Source organism: Mercenaria mercenaria, chromosome 18, assembly GCF_021730395.1.
Source record: "Mercenaria mercenaria strain notata chromosome 18, MADL_Memer_1, whole genome shotgun sequence".
Classification (NCBI taxonomy): domain Eukaryota; kingdom Metazoa; phylum Mollusca; class Bivalvia; order Venerida; family Veneridae; genus Mercenaria; species Mercenaria mercenaria.
The window spans coordinates 38294689-38317271 of record NC_069378.1 but is presented as its reverse complement, the minus strand read 5'-3'; the positions used below and the strand labels follow the sequence as shown (position 1 = coordinate 38317271).

The following is a 22583-nucleotide window of genomic DNA, read 5'->3' as shown; positions in this document are numbered from 1 at the left end:
GCTATCACAAAAGCTCACCTTGTCACTTTGTGACAGGTGAGCTAACAAGCCCAATCATGCTATCCAGTTTGAAGATTCTGTGTAGAATGGTAGGGGAAAATGTTTTCAATGCTCAGGTCCCTACGACCTTGACCTTTGACCTACTGATCCCAAAAACAATAGTGGTCGTCTCTCACCCAATCATACTACTAAGTTTGAAGGTTCTGGATCAAGTGGTTGCCAAGTTAATGGTCAAGGTTCAGGCCCAATTTGACCTTTGACTTACTGACCCCCAAAACTAGGAGTGATCTCCTTAATAATCTAAATCATGCTACCAAGATTGAAGGTTCTGAGTGGTTTTCGAGGCATTGGGCAGAACAGACAGTCGGCATATGGACGGACCGACAGACGTGAATGACAGGTGCAAAGCAATACACACCCACTTCTTCGAAGGGGGGCATAAAAATACTTGCTTACCTGTATAGCCATGTACCAGGTCTACAAACTCACAAACTGACTTCATTGCACTATGTTTCATATCATTTATTTTGTTGTCAAACTTCTCCAAATCTTCATCACAGACTTGAAGTCTGGACTTCTCTATCTCATGTATGTTGGCCTTGATTTGTTGAATGGTTCTAGTTGCATTAATCTGTTCTGTATGTAGACTGGTCCAGTCTTGTAGTCGATTAAACTGAAATAAACAATTTTAGGTCCACATCAAACAGTTAACCCTGGCGGCCTCTATGTGCAACAAAGCAGAACCATTTCCACCAAATGGTTTCAGAGGAGATGTTATAAAAAGGAAAGTGGATGGCCGTACGCCGGACGGTTAGCGATCACTTTGTGCTCAGGTGCACTAAAAAGAGGTCCGTTATACAAGGATGCTTTTGGTCAAGTTTGGTAGAGATCCATTACATGGTTAAATAAAAGAAGAAGTTGTTTAAAAACAATTTTCTGCTTTTAGTTCTGGTGACCCCTAGAAGAGGTTAAACATAACAAGCAGAATAAATTTGAGAGAAATCTATACAAAGATGCTACAGACCAAGTTTGATGAAGACCCATCATCTGCTTCATCAGGTGAAATTGTTTCAATGTTTTTCTACTTTCAGCTACTAAAGCCCCTTATAAGGGTCAGGCAGAACTATATAAAAATATTTTAGAAAAAGACATTACAAAGGTGGTACAGACCAAGTTTGGTGGAGATCCAGGGCACTCATTTGGCCATTTTTGGGGCCGATTATGGGTGCCATTCCCCTCATAAAATAATATGTTTTTTTCCCCTTTCTCAGAAGAAAATTCCACCGACAACAGGTGTTTCACACAACCTTATATGAACTCTCTTTCAAGTTGTATTATAGTGCCTTTAAGGAAGAATACTGCTACAATATAGTTACATTAGTTAACAAGAGCCATGTTAGACATGGCCAATCCCCCCGCCGGGCATATTATAATTGTAGGCTAAAGTTCCTGGCAAGTTAGTGTCTGAAAGTATTAATTTTGTGGAAAGCTTTGAAGAACCATTTAGTTGTGGTCCGCATCTGGGGTTTTAAAGATGTGGAAGAAAGAATAAGTCAGTGGTGAGGTGGTTTACTGCTAAATTTTATTAATTTTCATGAGCAGTATAGCTATGATGTTTTTCTATATGGCTACTGTAAAAAGAAGGAATGGAAAGCTCATTGGGAACAAGAGTGCCAGAATGTCACAATATACGCCCGTCACAGCAAATTTCTTTACTCTAGCAGCTGTATTTGCAAATGGAATTTTATTTTTGTGGTTGTTAGTAATCATTGTAAGTCTTTTGTTTTTCTAAGTCCACAAAAAAACTCCTTACCAGGTAGAGATCCCTTAAAATACACCTAAAATTGGAAAGTAACATCTATGTTGTACCACAGAAAAGTGGTCTTGTTTTTTCCCTACGGTCAATTATAACAAGAGGACCATGATGGTCCTGAATCGCTCACCTCTTCCCACATGACCCAGTTTTGAGTATCACGTCCTTTTTTCTATTATTTGACATAGTGACCTAGTTTTTCAGCTCATGTGACCCAGTTTTGAATTGACCTAGATATTATCAAGATAAAAATTCTGACCAATTTTCATGAAGATCCACTGAAAAATATGGTCTCTAGAGAGGTCACAAGGTTTTTCTATTATTTGACCTATTGACCTAGTTTTCGAAGGTACGTGACCCTGTTTTGACCTTTACCTAGATATCATCAAGGTGAACATTCTCACTAATTTTCATGAAGATCTCATGAAAAACATGGCCTCTAGAGAGGTCACAAGGTTTTTCTATTTTTATACCTACTGGCCTAGTTTTTGACCGCACATGACCCTGTTTCGAACTTGACCTAGATATCATCAAGATGAACATTCAGACCAATTTTCATACAGATCCCATGAAAAATATGACCTTTAGAGAGGTCACAAAGTTTTCCATTATCTGACCTACTGACCTAGTTTTTGACGGCATGTGACCCACTAGTGATGGGACATCGGTTGGATTATCGGTTGGAATCGGTTAGCAAACCGATGCGATGTATCGGAAAAATAATCGGTTGAATGTTATTTATTTTCTTACTTGTTTATTCAGATAGTCATGTCTTTAAAGTGACTGTTTTACTTAAAATTCATATGCTCTTTTGAAAAATAAAGAACTACCATTAATCAGATGTTTTAAAGCTGGTTCATGGTAAACAGAAACTTGTTTAGTAATGACTAATTAGTTGCAGACAGGGAAACAACAATAAATTTCAATCTGGTTTACATACATGTATCATAGACTCATAGCTGTCATTTGTGACAGTTGACTGGTATATCTGTACCTGTAACATATCTAGCATACAGCAAGGAAGTACAGATATTTCAGTCTTTCTCTGGCTGACAAAAATAGTGATTATAGAAAATCATTAAATGAATTCAGTTATTTTTCGGTAATATTAATATTTTCATACAATGGTTACCGTAGCCTGACACTACTGAGTAGCCCCATGTTCCAACTACTTGTTGCTATGGCATATAACAATGTCATGAAGCTAGGTAAAAAATGATCAGATAAAAATCAGAGTTAAATTTGTTTCCATATGTACACTGGTCAGCGATACTGGGTAAACGAAATTTTGGCAGAAAAAAATCATGACAACTCGATGACAACTGCAACTGCATAAAAACACCAAACTTCTTTCCATTGAAATTACGTCATGGACACGGAAATTTGACAGCATTAGTGTCCAGTTTCAACAGATAAATTCCCTCAGGCAAACCGTTGTAAAATACGAAAATTTATCAAAGTTTCGCTAATTTTTTTGGCCCCACTTTTATTGACGCAATGGACGCTGCCATGTTAACAGCTGATCCTAACTGTAAGATGTAAAATCCATTTTCATTGGATATCTGAAACGAAATACTAACGTTTGATTGTCGGCATACTTCTGTTTTATCCGTTATGCATGCAGGTAGTCCATATTTCGGATATTTCTAAGGTAAACATAAATTCTCACGCACCGTATTTCCCTTCGGAAACCTTCGTTCATACCCGTGTAGATTCGTACCCGCTATCGACTCTGAGAAAACATAATCGATTATCGGAATCGGTTGGACTTTTCTAGCCGTCAATCGATTATATCCGCTAATCGGCCCATCACTATGACCAACTTTCGAACTTGACCTAGATATCATCAAGACGAACATTCAGACCAACTTTCATACAGATCCCATGAAAAATATGGCCTCTAGAGAGGTCACAAGGTTTTTCTATTATTTGACCTACTGACCTAGTTTTTGAAGGCACGTGACCCACTTTCGAACTTGACCTACATATCATCAAGGTGAACATTCTGACCAATTTTCATGAAGATCTCATGAAATATATGGCCTCTAGAGAGCTCACAAAGTTTTTCTATTTTTAGACCTACTGACCTAGTTTTAGACCGGACATGACCCAGTTTCAAACTTGACCTAGATATCATCAAGATAAACATTCAGACCAACTTTCATACAGATCCCATGAAAAATATGGCCTTTAGAGAGGTCACAAGGTTTTTCTATTATTTGACCTACTGACCTAGTTTTTGATGGCACGTGACCCAGTTTAGAACTTGACCTAGATATCATCAAGGTGAATGTTCTGACCAATTTTCATGAAGATCCCATGAAAAATATGGCCTCTAGAGAGGTCACAAGGTTTTTCTATTTTTAGACCTACTGACCTAGTTTTTGACGGCACGTGACCCAGTTTCGAACTTGACCTAGATATCATCAAGGTGAATGTTCTGACCAATTTTCATGAAGATCTTGTGAAATATATGGCCTCTAGAGAGGTCACAAGGTTTTTCTTTTTTTAGACCTACTGACCTAGTTTTTTAAGGCACATGACCCAGTTTCAAACGTGACCTAGATATCATCAAGGTGAACATTCTGACCAATTTTCACGAAGATCTTGTGAAATATATGGCCTCTAGAGAGGTCACAAGGTGTTTCTATTTTTAGACCTACTGACCTAGTTTTTGATGGCACGTGACCCAGTTTCGAACTTGACCTAGATATCATCAAGGTGAACATTCTGACCAATTTTCATAAAGATCCCATGAAAAATGTGACCTCTAGAGTGGTCACAAGCAAAAGTTTACGGCTGGATGCACGCACGGACGCACGCACGGACGGACGACGGACGACGGACACCGCGCGATCACAAAAGCTCACCTTGTCACTTTGTGACAGGTGAGCTAAAAATGTTACAATATAAGTTATTTATAGTAACAACTAAGGGAAGTTAATCTTCAAAAAAAAAAAAAAAAATTACGTCTACAAAAAAATCTTTACCAGGTTGAGATAAGTCAAAATACACCTCACAATTGGATGTAGCATGCATGTTGACTACAGAAAAGTGGTCTCGATTTTTCCCTACGACTAGTAATGAAAAAGTTACAATAAAAGCTATTTAAAGTAACAACAAAGGGAAGTAATTCTACAGAAGGGAACTGCGCATGACACTTCGTCTCATGATGTTGTATAATTGTGCCAAGTTACATCAAAATCCCTCCATGCATGAAGAAGAAATGCTTCGGACAAAGTCATTCTTGTATCTGACCTTTGGCCTCTAAGTGTGACCTTGACCTTAGACCTAGGGACCTGGATCTTGCGCATGACACTCCGTCTCGTGGTGGTGAACACTTGTGCCAAGTTATATCAAAATCCCTCTATGCATGAAGAAGAAATGCTCCGGACAAGGTTTTCATTCTTGTATCCTTTGACCTCTAAGTGTGACCTTGACCTTAGACCTAGGGACCTGGTTCTTGCACATGACACTCCGCCTCGTGGTGGTGAACATTTGTGCCAAGATATATCAAAATCCCTCCATACATGAAGAAGTTATGCTCCAGACAAATTTTTTTAAGAAAATATAATAAAGGGGAATAACTAAAAAAATTGGCAAGGTAGAGTTATTGTTCTTGCACACTGCACTTCCTACCAATGTGTTCTGTCAGTGTATGAAGTTTGAAGAAAATCCCTCCAGTACTTTTGGAGTTATGCTCCGGACAAATTTTTTTAAGAAAATAAGATAAAGGGGAATAACTCAAAAAATAGGCAGGGTAGAGTTATTGTTCTTGCACACTGCACTTCCTCCCAATGTGTTCTATCAGTGTATGAAGTTTGAAGAAAATCCCTCCAGTACTTTTGAAGTTATGCTCCGGACAAAGATTGTTGCGGACAGACAGATGGACGGATGCACGGACAGAGAGCATTTCTAATATCCCCTTTGCCTTTGGCAGGGGAATAAAAAAAGATTGAACACAGTACTAATAAGTGTGAAAAGTAGTAACATATATATGGCTAAAAACCTCCCCTTTTTGTCTTAAAACGACGAAAACTTCCCCTTTCTAAGGGTATGGGTACCTGTCCCCAAAAGTTGTCTACTGCCCTGAGATCCATCACATAATTCATGAGAAGAATCATTTTAAGTTTTTTTTTCTATTTTTGGCTTTGGCAACCCCAAAAGGGGCTATGTGGGGACACCTGAATAAAATCAAGAGAGGACTATACAAGGATGCTATTGACATGATGGAGAACCATCTTGTGGTTTGTGACAAGGTTTTCTATTTTTAGCCCTCTCAGTCCCTAATAAGGGCCGAACAAAACTATCTGAATAAACTCAGGACCTTACAAAGATGCCAGATGGAGAAGATCCATCACATGGTTCATGAGAAGAAATAATTTTCATTTTTTTCTATCTTTATTTCTAGCACCCATGAAGCCTCCAAGCAGCATTTTAAAAACTTGTGAAAGGACTATACAAGGATGATACAAATCAAGTTTGTGAAGATCAATCATCTGGTCCAAGATGGATGGATCTATTTTCAGATCTTGCAGTCCCTAAAAAATGCAGAACAGAATCATTTGGAAAAACTTGAGAGGGGACTATGCAAGATGTTACTGACCAAGTTTGGTGTAAGTTTGGCTACACAATGTTTAAGTTAAAATGTTGATAATGAATAATGAACAACAGACACAAGGCCATCTCCCTATACTAACTTTCCATTCTGGTAAACTAATAAAATACATATTTTGCATATGAAATTTCTCTTTGTCAGAATCTTTCACTGTTTCTGTAGAACTGAATCAGCTTTACTATAAGGAAATGTCACTTGTAACCATGGTCAATTTGGTCAATAAAATAGGATCATTATAATAGTAGCTTGATCTGGGATGCTGTAATCGGCTCGAGTGAATTTTGCCAGGTCAAATGATACGAGGCAGGCAACCGCCGAGTGGGATCCGACCTGGCAAAATCCCCGAGAGTCGAATTTAGCTATTGTTATAATTACCCTTTTATTTTATACTTCCATTTTTTTGTTTGTAAAATGTTTTGTTATTGAACAAAATCTTAAATGAAACTGTTCATCGTTGTCAAAATATAACTGAGTGTAGTTTTTGTGTGTGCTATTTATTGAATTGTGTCAGGTCTAAATTATTAAATAACATACAATACAAAAGGTACAATACTGATTTTTTTCTGCCTGTTCGTATTTACTTGTAAAATACAAACCATATTTTTAACAGAATGTATATAAGTATATAACAAATATAAAATTTTGAACAGACTGTCAACTGAAACAGACCAGGAAACAGACTGTCAACTGAAACATAATACGGGACTGATGGTCTACTGAAACAGAAAAGGGAACAGGCTGTCGACTGAAACAGACTAGGGAACAGACTGTCAACTGAAACAGACTAGGGAACAGACTGTCAACTGAAACAGACTAGGGAACAGACTGTCAACTGAAACACAATATGGAAAAGATGGTCTACTGAAACAGAAAGGGAACAGGCTGTCGACTGAAACAGACTAGGGAACACACTGTCAACTGAAACAGACTAGGGAACAGACTGTCAACTGAAACACAATATGGAACAGATGGTCTACTGAAAAAGAAAAGGAAACAGACTGTCAACTGAAACCGACTAGGGAAAAGACTGTCCACTGAAACAGACTAGGGAACAGATTGTCAAATGAAACCAGACTAGGGAACAGACTGTCAACTAAAACACAATATGGAAAAGATGGTCTACTGAAACAGAAAGGGAATAGGCTGTCGAATGAAACAGACTAGGGAACAGACTGTCAACTGAAACAGACTTAGGGGAACAGACTGTCAACTGAAACACAATACGGAACAGATGGTCTACTGAAAAAGAAATGGAAACAGACTGTAAACTGAAACAGACTAGGGAACAGACTGTCAACTGAAACACAATACAGAACAGATGGTCTACTGAAACAGAAAAGGGGACAGGCTGTCGACTGAAACCGACTAGGGAACAGACAAATGAAACCAGACTTGGGAACAGACTGTCAACTGAAACACAATATGGAACAGATGGTCTACTGAAACAGAAAAGGGAACAAGCTGTCAACTGAAACAGACTAGGGAACAGACAAATGAAACCAGACTTTGGAACAGACTGTCAACTGAAACACAATATGGAACAGATGGTCTACTGAAACAGAAAAGGGAACAGGCTGTCAACTGAAACAGACTAGGGAACAGACTGTCAACAGAAACACAATATGGAACAGATGGTCTACTGAAACAGAAAAGGGAACAGGCTGTCAACTGAAACCGACTAGGGAACAGACAAATGAAACCAGACTTGGGAACAGACTGTCAACTGAAACACAATATGGAACAGATGGTCTACTGAAACAGAAAAGGGAACAAGCTGTCAACTGAAACAGACTAGGGAACAGACTGTCAGCTGAAACACAATATGGAAAAGATGGTCTACTGAAACAGAAAGGGAACAGGCTGTCGACTGAAACAGACTTGGGAACAGACTGTCAACTGAAACAGACTAGGGAACAGACTGTCAACTGAAACACAATACGGAACAGATGGTCTACTGAAACAGAAAAGAGAACAGGCTGTCGACTGAAACCGACTAGGGAACATACTGTCAACTGAAACACAATAAGGAACAGATGGTCTACTGAAACAGAAAAGGGAACAGGCGGTCGACTGCATGAAACAGACTAGGAAACAGACTGTCAACTGAAACAGACTAAGGAACAGACTGTCAAATGAAACACAATACGGAACAGATGGTCTGCTGAAACAGAAAATGGAACAGGTTGTTGACTGAAACAGACTAGGGAACATACTGTCAACTGAAACACAACACAGAAAAGAATGTCAACTGAAACAGAATAGGGAACAGATCGTCTACTGGAACAGAATAGGGAACAGATGGTCTACTGAAACAGAATAGGGAACAGATGGTCTACTGAAACCGCATAGAGAACAGATGGTCTACTTAAATGGTGTAGAGAACAGAATGGTCTCCTGAAACGGAGTAGAGAACAAATGGTCTACTGAAACCTAATAACAAACAGATGGTCTACTGAAACAGAATAGAGAACAGAATGGTCTACTGAAATCAAACAGATAATGGATGGTCTACTGAAACAGAATAGAGAACAGGCTGTTGACCGAAACAGACTAGGGAACAGACTGCCAAATGTAACACAATACAGAAACAAGAGGACCATGATGGTCCTGAATCGCTCACCTATCCCAACATGACCCAGTGTTGAACTGAGTACGACGTCATTATTTCTATTATTTGACATAGTGACCTAGTTTTTGAGCACATGTGACCTAGATATCATCAAGATAAAAAATTCTGACCAATTTTCATGAAGATCCATTGAAAAATATGACCTCTAGAGAGGTCACAAGGTTTTTCTATTATTTGACCTAATGACCTAGTTTTTGAAGGTACGTGACCCACTTCTGAATCTGACCTAGATATCATCAAGGTGAACATTCTGACTAATTTTCATGAAGATCCATTGAGAAATATGGCCTCTAGAGAGGTCACAAGGTTTTTCTATTTTTAGACCTACTGACCTAGTTTTTGACCTCACGTGACCCAGTTTCGAACTTGGCCTAGATATCATCAAGAGGAACATTCTAATCAATTTTCATGAAGATCCATTGAGAAACATGGCCTCTAGAGACGTCACAAGGTGTTTCTATTTTTCGACCTACTGACCTAGTTTTTGACCGCACGTAACCCAGTTTCAAACCTAGCCTAGATATCATCAAGGTGAACATTCTCACAAATTTTCATAAAGATCCATTGAGAAATATGGCCTCTAGAGAGGTCACAAGGTTTTTCTATTTTTAGACCTACTGACCTAGTTTTTGACCGCACGTGACCCAGTTTAGAACTTGACCTAGATATCATCAAGGTGAACATTCTGACTAATTTTCATGAAGATCCATTGAGAAATATGGCCTCTAAAGAGATCACAAGGTTTTTCTATTTTTAGACCTACTGACCTAGTTTTTGACCCCATATGACCCAGTTTCGAACTTGACCTAGATATCATCAAGGTGAACATTCTGACCAATTTTCATGAAGATGTCATGAAAAATATGGCCTCCAGAGAGGTCACAAGGTTTTTCTATTTTTAGACCTACTGACCTAGTTTTTGACCGCACGTGACCCAGTTTCGAACCTGAGCTAGATATCATCAAGATGAACATTCTGACCAACTTTCATACAGATCCCATGAAAAATGTGACCTTTAGAGTGGTCACAAGCAAAAGTTTACGCACGCACGAACGCACACACGCACGGACGGACGACGGACGCCACGCGATCACAAAAGCTCACCTTGTCACTTTGTGACAGGTGAGCTAAAAAATGTCAACTGAAACGCAATATGGAACAGATGGTCTTCTGAAACAGAATAGGAAACAGATGGTCTTCTGAAACAGAATAGGGAACAGATGGTCTACTGAAACAGAATAGAAATTAAATGGTCTACTGAAACAGAATTTTGAACAGATGGTCTACTGAAATCGAACCGTTAATGGATGGTCTACTGAAACAGAATAGAGAACAGGCTGTCGACCGAAACAGACTAGGGAACAGACTGCCAAATGTAACACAATACGGAAAAGGATGTCAACTGAAACACAATATGGAACAGATGGTCTACTGAAACAGAATAGGAAACAGATGGTCTTCTGAAACAGAATAGGGAACAGATGGTCTACTGAAACAGAATAGAAATTAAATGGTCTACTGAAACAGAATTTTGAACAGATGGTCTACTGAAATCGAACAGATAATGGATGGTCTACTGAAACAGAATAGAGAACAGGCTGTCAACCGAAGCAGACTAGGGAACAGACTGCCAAATGTAACGCAATACGGAAAAGAATGTCAACTGAAACACAATATGGTCTATTGAAACAGAATAGGAAACAGATGGTCTTCTGAAACAGAATAGGGAAAAGATCATAATTATTAAATAACATACAATACAAAAGGTACAATACTGATTTTTTTTCTGCCTGTTTGTATTTACTTGTAAAATACAAACCATATTTTTAACAGAATCTATAAAGGTATAAAATGAATATAAAATTTTTAACAGTCTGTCCACTGAAACACAATACGGGACAGATGGTCTACTGAAAAAGAAAAGGGATAAGGCTGTTGGCTGAAACACACTAGAGAACAGACTGTCAACTGAAACAGACTAGGGAAAAGATGGTCTACTGAAAACGAAAAGGGAACAGGCTGAAACAGAATTTTGAATAGATGGTCTGCTGAAACAGAATTTTCAACAGATGGTCTACTGAAACAGAATAGGGAAAGATGGTCTACTGAAACAGGATAGAAAACAAATGGTCTACTGAAACAGAATTTTGAACAGATGGTCTACTGAGCAGAATTTTGAACAGATGGTCTACTGAAACAGAATTTTGAACAGATCATAATTATTAAATAACATACAAAACAAAAGGTACAATACTGATTTTTTTCTGCCTGTTCATATTTACTTGTAAAATACAAACCATATTTTTAACAGAATCTATAAAGGTATATAATGAATATAAAATTTTAAACAGACTGTCAACTGAAACAGACCTGGGAATAGTCTGTCAACTGAAACACAATATGGGACAGATGGTCTACTGAAACAGAAAAGGGAACAGGCTGCCGACTGAAATAGACTAGGGAACAGACTGTCAACTGAAACACAATACAGAACAGATGGTCTACTGAAACAGAAAAGGAACAGGCTGTCAACTGAAACAAGACTAGGGAACAGACTGTCAACTGAAACAAGACTAGGGAACAGACTGTCAACTGAAACAAGACTAGGGAACAGACTGTCAACTGAAACACAATACAGAACAGATGGTCTACTGAAACAGAAAAGGGAACAGGCTTTCCACTGAAACAAGCTTGGGAACAGACTGTCAACTGAAACAGACTAAGGAACAGACTGTCAACTGAAACACAATATAGAACAGATGGTCTACTGAAACAGAAAGGGAACAGGCTGTAGACTGAAACAGGCTAGGGAACAGACTGTCAACTGAAACAGGCTAGGGAACAGACTGTCAACTGAAACAGACTAAGGAACAGACTGTCAACTGAAACACAGTATGGAACAGATGGTCTACTGAAACAGAAAGGGAACAGACTGTCAACTGAAACAGACTAGGGAACAGACTGTCAACTGAAACATAATATGGAACAGATGGTCTACTGAAACAGAAACGGGAACAGGATGTCGACTGAAACAGACTAGGGAACAGACTGTCAACTGAAACAGACTAGGGAACAGACTGTCAACTGAAACACAATACAGAACAGATGGTCTACTGAAACAGAAAGGGAACAGGCTGTCAACTGAAACAAGACTAGGGAACAGACTGGCAACTGAAACAAGACTAGGGAACAGACTGTCAACTGAAACACAATACAGAACAGATGGTCTACTGAAACAGAAAAGGGAACAGGCGTTCCACTGAAACAGGCTTGGGAACAGACTGTCAACTGAAACAGACTAAGGAACAGACTGTCAACTGAAACACAATATAAAACAGATGGTCTACTGAAACTGAAAGGGAACAGGCTGTAGACTGAAACAGGCTAGGGAACAGACTGTCAACTGAAACAGGCTAGGGAACAGACTGTCAACTGAAACATAATATGGAACAGATGGTCTACTGAAACAGAAAGGGAACAGACTGTCAACTGAAACAAGACTAGGAAACAGACTGTCAACTGAAACAAGACTAGGGAACAGACTGTCAACTGAAACAAGACTAGGGAACTGACTGTCAACAGAAACACAATACGGGACAGATGGTCTACTGAAACAGAAAAGGGAACAGGCTTTCCACTGAAACAGGCTTGGGAACAGACTGTCAACTGAAACAGACTAGGGAACAGACTGTCAACTGAAACACAATATAGAACAGATGGTCTACTGAAACAGAAAGGGAACAGGCTGAAGACTGAAAAAGGCTAGGGAACAGACTGTCAACTGAAACAGGCTAGGGAACAGACTGTCAACTGAAACAGACTAAGGAACAGACTGTCAACTGAAACACAATATGGAACAGATGGTCTACTGAAACAGAAAGGGAACAGACTGTCAACTGAAACAGACTAGGGAACAGACTGTCAACTGAAACATAATATGGAACAGATGGTCTACTGAAACAGAAAAGGAAACAGGCTGTCAGCTGAAACAGACTAGGGAACAGATGGTCTACTGAAACAAAAAAGGGAACAGGCTGTCAACTGAAACATAATTTTGAACAGATGGTCTACTTAAACAGAATTTTGAACAGATGGTCTACTGAAACACAACAGATGGTCTAAACAGAATAGATAACAGGTGGCCTTACCGAAACACACTAGAGAACAGATGGTCTACTGAAACAGAATAGACAACAAGATGGTCTACTGAAACAGAACAGACAACAGATGGTCTACTGAAACAAACTATAGAACAGATGGTCTACTTAAACAGAATTTTGAACAGATGGTCTACTGAAACACAACAGATGGTCTGAACAGAATAGATAACAGGTGGCCTTACCGAAACAGACTAGAGAACAGATGGTCTACTGAAACAGAATTTTGAACAGATGGTCTACTGAAACAAAACAGATGGTCTAAACAGAATAGATAACAGGTGGCCTTACCGAAACAGACTAGAGAACAGATGGTCTACTGAAACAGAATAGACAACAAGATGGTCTACTGAAACAGAACAGACAACAGATGGTCTACTGAAACAAACTACAGAACAGATGGTCTACTGAAACAGAATAGACAACAGATGGTCTACTGAAACATAGTAGGGAACAGATGGTCTACTGAAACAGAACAGAGAACAGACGGTCTACTGAAACATAGTAGGGAACAGAGTCTACTGAAACAGACTAGACAACAGATGGACTACCGAAACTGACAACAGATGGTCTACTGAAACAGAACAGAGAACAGATGTCTACTGAAACATAGTAGGGAACAGAGTCTACTGAAACAGAATAGACAACAGAGGGTCTACCAAAACAGATTAGACAACAGAGGGTCTACTGAAGCAGATCAGACAACAGAGGGTCTACTGAAACAGAACAGAGAACAGATGGTCTACTGAAACATAGTAGGGAACAGAGTCTACTGAAACAGACTAGACAACAGATGGTCTACCGAAACAGATTAGACAACAGATGGTCTACTGAAACAGAACAGAGAACAGATGGTCTACTGAAACATAGCAGGGAACAGACGGTCTACTGAAACATAGTAGGGAACAGATGGTCTACTGAAACAGACTAGACAACAGAGGGTCTACTGAAACAGATTAGACAACAGATGGTCTACTGAAACATAATAGGGAACAGATGGTCTACTGAAACAGACTAGACAACAGAGGGTCTACTGAAACAGATTAGACAACAGATGGTCTACTGAAACATAGTAGGGAACAGACGGTCTACTGAAACATAGTAGGGAACAGACGGTCTACTGAAACATAGTAGGGAACAGACGGTCTATTGAAACATAGTAGGGAACAGATGTTCTACTGAAACAGACTAGACAACAGAGGGTCTACTGAAACAGATTAGACAACAGAGGGTCTACCGAAACAGATTAGACAACAGCGGGTCTACTGAAACATAGTAGGGAACTGACGGTCTACTGAAACATAGTAGGGAACAGATGGTCTACTGAAACGGAATAGAAAACAAGTGGTCTACTGAAAAAGAATAGAGAACATGACCATATTATCAAGAAAGAGCAGGCTTTCCAATACTAAAGGATATTTCTTATGCTGGATATAATACACTTTATGAAAATTACCTTTTCAACATTAAGTCTATGTCTGTGAAGCCTAGCTAAGTCAATCTGTATCACCTTCAGGAACTTCTGTATAGATGGTTCAAGTCTCACCAGAGGGTACTTTCTGTGCTGGACAGCATCTGTTCTTGTCTGATTATCTGTACATCTTTCAAATGTTGCCATTCTGCAAAAGGTAGGTCTAATGCAAGCTTATTAAATAGCAACACCAGAACTACCTTTGTACAAAAAAATTCAAAATTTCTTGCAAAAAAATCTCCCTTAAAGTTCTACAGACATCAGCCCATCTGAAGTCATCAACCTACTAGTGACACAACAATTTACATACTCATCAACCTACTAGTGACAGGGCATAACAAATCCGTTTGTCTGCCCATAAATATGTGAAGAAATTGGCTCTAGGCAAACTTGCTCTAGGACTAGACGGGTTTGATTTTCGACCAAAATTATAATAAATTCAGTGATAAACAGAAATCAGATATCTAAACCAATCAAAAATGGAAACTGGTTTATCACGGCTACTAAATCCTAGCACCACCACCAACAAGAGCTGTTCATAAGACAGCGCGCTTCAGTATTCGGCTATTTGACAGTAAAATGATTTTAATATGTATGTCTCAATATATATTACCAAAGTTATGTCCTGAAAACAAAGTTTGTCAAAACATTTAAGTATGAAAGGGGCATAATTTGGTCAAAAATACAATTCAGAGTTATGGGGATTATTACCACACATGCAGATGATGACGATAAAAATTTTCAAGTCATTATCTGATATTGTACTAGTTATACTGGTACTGATGATAAACCCGAACAGATGATAAAGTCGACCACCTTGGAAATATTCGATTGCAACCGGTTATTTATAAAATTGAACACACCATCTAATAATTTTCACTTACAACACCAACTGGTGTAAACAAAAACAAAATTGGTAAATATTCTGTATAAATAAATAACTTACATTTATTTGTATAAAAAATATTTATCCAAAATTACTGGGGAAGAGGGTGTTTTTTGCGCATGCTCACTGTCGAAACATGAAGGCCTGACATTTGGTAACTTTTCATTACTTGATCAGGAATGACTGTTGCAGCTTTTTGGGGAAAGTTTCAATAAAATAATACCCAAGAAAATTTTGTAAATGACAAAGTGTTCGAATTTATCATCAGTCAACGGTGTCTATAAACGAAGGTTTCAAAAAAATTTAATAAGAAAATAATTCCAAGTATAACAACTTGGTGACCTTGACCTTGTGTATAATGGGCCCAGCCCTTTCACAAACTTTGTTTGTATGCTGGACCATGTTTATGTGAAGTTACAGTAAGAGATAAGCAATAGTAACAAAGATATGACAGAAAAACAAAGGTTGCTGAAAAATATTAACCTTAAAAATAATCTAAGTATAACACCTTGGTGAAGTTGACCTTGGGTATAATGGGCCCAGCCCCTGCATATACTTTGTTTGTATGCTGGACAATGTTTATGTGAAGTTAAAGTAAGATTCAAGCAATAGTAACAAAAATATGACAGAAAAACAAAGGTTGGTGAAAAACTTTAACCTGAAATATTAACATTAAAAATAATCTTAAGTATAACACCTTGGTGACCTTGACCTTAGGTATAATGGACCCAGCCCCTGCACATACTTTGTCTGCATGCTGAACAATGTTAATGTAAAGTTACAGTAAGATATAAGCAATAGTAACAAAGAAAACGAAAGGTTGCAGAAAAACTTTAACCAAGACGCCAACACTGACGCCGAAAATCGGAGAATGTAGTGCCATGTAAGAACATTTTTTCTACAGGATGACTGTGTTTAAATATTACGTAAACTGTGGTGCTTAGAGCTTTTCTCCTGAAGCGGCTGTTTGCGTATTTTGATACTTGTCTGTATTCAAAGTACATTTCAATATATAAACACATTATATTAACATTATCGCATGTGAAAATGGTCTAAAAAGGCAAACATTTGAGTTAATAAAACCTCCCTTAATGGAAATATGCACATATTTCTTAAAAGTGGTGGAGCTATAGCATAAGTCATGGCGCTATACAGTAGTGGTGGAGCTATCACGTTAGTCATGACGCTATACAGTAGTGGTGGAGCTATAGCTTTAGTCATGGCGCTATACAGAAGTGGTGGAACTATCGCGTTAGTTATGGTGCTATACAGTAGTGGTTCAGCTATAGCACTAGTCATGGTGCTATACAGTAGTGCTGGATCTATCACGTTAGTCATGGCGCTGTACAGTAGTGGTGGAGCTACAGCGTTAGTCATGGCGCTGTACAGTAGTGGTGGAGCTATAGCATTAATTATGGCACTATACAGTAGTGGTGGTGTTATAGCCTTAGTCATGATGCTATACAGAAGTGGTGGAGTTATCGCGTTAGTCATGATGCTATACAGTAGTGGTAGAGCTACAGTGTTAGTCATGGCGCTGTATAGTAGTGGTGGAGCTATAGCGTTAGTCACGGCGCTATACAATAGTGGTGCTGCTGTGGCGTATAGTTTGCCTTTTACTGCGTTTTATTGCATTTATGAAATAACACTTCCATATTGTTTTAGATCTTAACAAAAAGAACATATTTACTTTCTCATATAATCCTTAAATTTTCTATCAAAGAAATACAGAAACGATTAAACAGCACATAGCTAATCATCAGGGCTTCGGAAATTTGCCGGTTTGTCGGTTTTGGACCGATTTTTGACTTTTCAGACCGATTCCTGAAGTGAAAAAACGAAAAAAATCGGTCCCGTAAAAATGGAGAAAAGTATAAATTTCGGTCAGATATCTCAATACACGATCACCTGCCAAGTAGGAAATTGTTGGTCGCACCTTCAGATAATCAATAAACGTGTCAATCGGTCTGATTGTCACTTTGATAATCGGTCCGTAATTAGCGCGTGACGCAATCAGTGCTCGCGCGGCATATCCTTTAATGTTTGCAGACAGCCGACTGCGGTGTATTAAACATTTTTGACTGGTTTCCTAACGTTTCTGACTGGATCCAAATCATTTCGACGGGGATCCACTTCTTTTATTTAGAATCCGACGGATGGTTTATTTCAAAAGGCTATGTTTGATCACGGTAACAAACAAATGGTCGCTGCATTTAATCAAAGAGCTATAATTGTACATTATAGGTCTTTTATTAATGAGACATCACACGGAAAACTGATAAAAATAATTTTTATAATTACTTGATTTGAAAAAATTACATGATTCATTTGTTGGGGCTCCAGCTGAAACAAATGCAGAAAATCGTCTTTGCAACCCGACTGTACAAAAAAGAAAAAAATGGACGGGCAACCACGAATGATAAAGAAAACCGGAGTGGCACTGTTTATCAAATCGGTCTTTTAAAAAACGTTTCAAAATGAAATTTTGTTTACATCAGAAGAGAACATATAACTTTATAAAATGTAGTTGCTTATTGAAGTACAACGTAAGTGAAATGAAATATCCGTGGCCAACCCGCGTGACGTTTTGGTACTATACATGCGGGAATTCGATCTCAGCGTTCAAATAACGTACACATTCGGTCCGCGGCAGAGTATTCTTTAAATACTGAGGCTGTTTAGCAGAGAACATGTGTCGTGTAACTCACTTTGACGCATTGTATTTTATAGAATTTCGTCAAAAAATGAGGAAACATTACAAAGTATCTGCCGTGTATACGGTATCGAAGTCACGTGCGTTGGCTTTTAGACTAGTTACGCACACGGTGTCAATGCCTCGTATTATCTCGGAAAAACATCGAAATTTAAACAAAGTAACGATCACACATAACACTGAATAACTGTCTTCATTGTATGGTAACGCGCGGTGACTGGTAACTCAGTTTTAATGCATGACATACTTATTTCTTTACCCTATCACGTTTTACAAAATATGTAATATTGGGAATGCGGTGGGTGGGGTAGCGCCGATGTCAGGATTTTCGTTTCGGACCGATTGAGTTTCCAAAATTTCCGGAGCCCTGCTAATCATTTTAAAAAGAAGTGTCCATTAAATTACATTTCTTACCACCATGTGTTTCTTCAAGAATTGTGTCATTATGCATATGTAACCTGCTGAACATTGTCTGCATCAACAAACAGCATACATGCAACATCACCAGAATGTATTTTTTTCAATTGCAACTCAAAAGTGACAGAAATTCTTTGGTTTTTTTTACATTTTCTTTTTCAAACATCTCAGTGTGGTTGTATGTTCGGGTTAAAGGTCTTTTTCAACATCAAATATTTCAAGAATATCTTCTTCTTATACTTCAGAAATTGTTTCCTCCTCAAATTTCTCTTAGTTGTAAATAAAGGTATCAGTCAACTTAATACCTTGTTCATGATAGTGTTATTGTGCAATCAGGCTATCAAGTTTGAAGGTTCTAGGTCCAGTGGTTCACAAGTTATTGAGGGGAAACCAATTTCAATGTTCGCGTCCCTGTGACCTTGACCTCTGACCTATTCACCCCCAAAACAATAGGGGTCATCTACTTCAAAAGCCCAATCAGGCTTTCAAGTTTGAAAGTTATAGGTTGATATATAGTTAAACTGCCTACAAGGTTCAGGCTCCTGTGACCTTGACCTTTGACCTATTTACCCCCAAAACAATTCGGGTCATCTACTTCAAAAGCGCAATCATGCTTTCAAATGCTAACATTATTGCACAGGTAATGCCTAAAAGGCTGATGCTCCTGTGACCTTGACCTTTGACCAACTGACCCAAAACATAAAAGGAGTCATGTTCTTCACAAGAACAACAAGACTTTGTAACAGAGTTACCAACGTCCCCCGCCTAGGGACATTTTTCACAAAACATACTGCATGCCAATACAATATATTATACTAAGAAATTGGGTAACATACTAACAATGTACATAAGTCATAACTATATATCAAAATTTATGAAGACATTATGAAGTTGGAAAATGTCTGGAAATATATAATTTGTGAATGCTTTCAAGTGCTAATAACTGTATTTTAAAGATTTAATGTGATTCTATTTTATTGGCAAGGAAAAATAAACAAGAGTGCCAGAATATCACAATGTATGCCTGTAATAGCAAATTTCTTTACATTAGTACCTGTATTTGCAATTTTTGGAATTTTTCTGGCCAATTATAAAAAAGTTATAAGTTATTCATAGTAACAACAAAGGGAACTTCATTCTTAAAAAAAAAAAAATTCTATATAACGTAAGTCCACACGAAACTCCTTACCAGGTCGAGATAGGTCAAAATACACATAAAAATAGGATGTAACATGCATGTAGTACCACAGAAAAGTGTTCTCGATTTTTCCCTACACCCGGAAATAAAAAAGTTACAATATTAGCTATTCATAGTAAAACAAAGAGAAGTAATTCTAAAAACAAGGGTGCCTCATGGTGTTGAACGTTTGTGCCAAGTTAATCAAAATCCCTCCATGCATGAAGAAGAAATTCTCCAGACTAAGTCATTCTTGAATTTGACCTTTGACCTCTAAGTGTGTCCTTGACCTTAGACCTATGGACCTGGTTCTTGTGCATGACAAATCAACTTATTATAGGGAACATTTGTGCAAAGTAATTTTAAAAGCCCTTGATGAATGGCAGAGTTATTGACCATACAAGAAACAGATCATGTTAACCTTTAACCTCTAAGTGTGACCTTGACCTTAGAGCTAGGGGTCTGGGTCTTGCACATGATACATCCTCTCATTATGGGAAACATTTGTGCCAAGTAATTTCAAAATCCCTTGATGAATGGCAGAGTTATGGACTGGACACAAAACAGACCCTGTTTACCTTTCAGCAGGGCTTCCATTAGGATTCAATTTCCTGGAGTCAGGACTGCCTAACATTCAGATTTTGGAGTCCCTCTTAAATTTTCTTGGAGTCCTACGAAGTATCACTTTGTACAATGACCTTCAATATTATCATCATCATCATCATTACTATCATCATCATATCTAATTGGTTCAGAACAATGTGTAAAGTAATAGAATAAAAGGACCACTAGAATGATTAGAATTTATTTTTACAAAAAATATTTTATTGTTTTATTATACGTATAGCAACAGTCAGCATTTTATTAAAATCAACAGACTTACTGTTGTTCAGCTACATAACGAAAATCCACTTTAAAAAATCTAAAGTACATTTTACTTGGAGTAGAATTATGTCAAATTACGTCATTCACCTGGCAATACTCAACCAGTTAACTTTCATCCCGCATCAAAGAAATTCAATAAAGGAAAATTTTGCCGACACCTCTGTCCTCTTAAGTGTGACTTTGACCTTGGAGCTAGGGGTCTCGGTTTTGCGCAGGTCTGGTCAAGTCATTTCTGCCGGTATTTTCTGATGTCTTATGACTTTTTTTTTCACACAACGGAACTCGCTAATACAGGCTGTATTGAATTTACAAACATTTTTTGTGTTTTTTTTTTTCACTGGGGTTTCAGCCAGAGAATCCCATTAATATGTGGCCTATTAACAGCAGAGCCCCTATTATGAATTTAAAAAAAAAAACCTGGAGGATAACTTTATGTTTTTGCATAGGCAAATCGAAATGGTAAGTTTTTCTTGCTTCTTAAATAGATTATATATGTACAAAATACCGCGAGCATAGGTTCAACCACTCTTTAACTTTGCTGGCTGTGACATCTTTACTGTTTTTACCCCGATAGAAGTCCAAAATATTTGACGCAATCTTAGGAAATATTAAGATAATTTCTTCATATGGGCAATATCCCCACTCGCATCAAACACTCGAACAAAGAAGTATACAATATTTTTATAGCTCTTTGACTCGAAAGACCAAAATAATTGAAGCAATTTCCGATGAAATTTTCATCGTTGCCGACACTTTACATGATATAGGTTTAAATGTCGATTATTTCATGAATTGGCCATAAATTCAAAAAAAACTTACATGTATAGAAAGGGAATTTAATTCCTCATTGATTTATGTATAAATTATCAAATAATATCCAAAATTACTAATTTTCTGGTGATTTAAACCTATGTATGTACTACACACGATTAACGTTTACCACGTGTCTACACACCGATATATGCAAGCGATAAAACCAATAACTTTACATGACTGTGTACTGTGATTTGTCCTCCATTATTTTGGTCCTTCAAAGTTTTGACGTTTAGATTGCCTGTCACAAATATAAAACAATCTGAACTTCGAATTATTTTAACTAACCCCGATAGGAAATTTATTAGTTACACAGTAGATCTAAAGACAATATGTTCATTTTGTTCAAATCTAAAACAATATGGAAGTGTTATTCAGTAGCCACAATCATTTGTCTTCGTATTCTTTCAAAATGATAAAATCTAGGACGAGTTGACTGGGGTACGAGTTGCTTAAAAATAGACCACATAATCTCGCAAAAGCCCGGGTATAATGTAGATCACTAGATATATATGGACGAGAGACAGAGAATTATATGCATTGGTTATATGTAAAGAAACTTGCCCTTTCTTATTTTTTTTACATTTTTTCAACTAAAATTTAGAGTTTACTGCATCCTACTTTCGGTTTGTCCTGAAATGTAGTGCGAAATGGAGTCTATTTTGCGAAATACTCCATTTCGCGAAATACTCCATTTCGCGAAATGGACCGCTTTTCAATTTTTTGTATAGACACTTCCACGCGTTTATACTACATGTTAACGACTGTTACAACCCAAGAACTACAAGTAGGCCTTTTTTTAAAAAGACACCTAGGAGAGGTCCAGTGTTGGACACCCCAGTGTTGCTCCTTTTCAAGTTATCTATGTCTCTGGTTATACGAAAGGCAGTGGCTACGATTACGGTACCGTAATCCTAGCCTCCGGTTCTAGGATTACGGAAGTTCCGTATTTCTAGACAATCCTATGAGAATAGGCTAGGATTACGGAAGTATTTAAGAGGCAT

General features: G+C 37.9%; 1 protein-coding gene across 4 annotated transcripts in view; it reads right to left on the bottom strand.

Moving 5' to 3' along the window:
* The window catches only part of LOC123538339 (syntaxin-17-like), a 131749-nt gene extending 109460 nt beyond the window's left edge, over positions 1-22289 (bottom strand). The window contains exons 1-3 of one of the 4 annotated variants that reach the window (XM_045322365.2): positions 22201-22289; positions 14674-14836; positions 457-673 (exon numbers count right to left, since the gene is read on the bottom strand). In XM_045322365.2, coding sequence (XP_045178300.2) covers positions 457-673; positions 14674-14836; positions 22201-22274 — 454 coding nt within the window. In that variant the 5' untranslated portion in view covers positions 22275-22289. Of the gene's footprint in view, positions 1-456; positions 674-14673; positions 14837-18701; positions 19120-22143 lie in introns of those variants that run through there. The other 3 variants (XM_045322363.2, XM_045322364.2, XM_045322362.2) reach the window with 3 other exon arrangements.
* Positions 22290-22583: the final 294 nt, after the last annotated feature.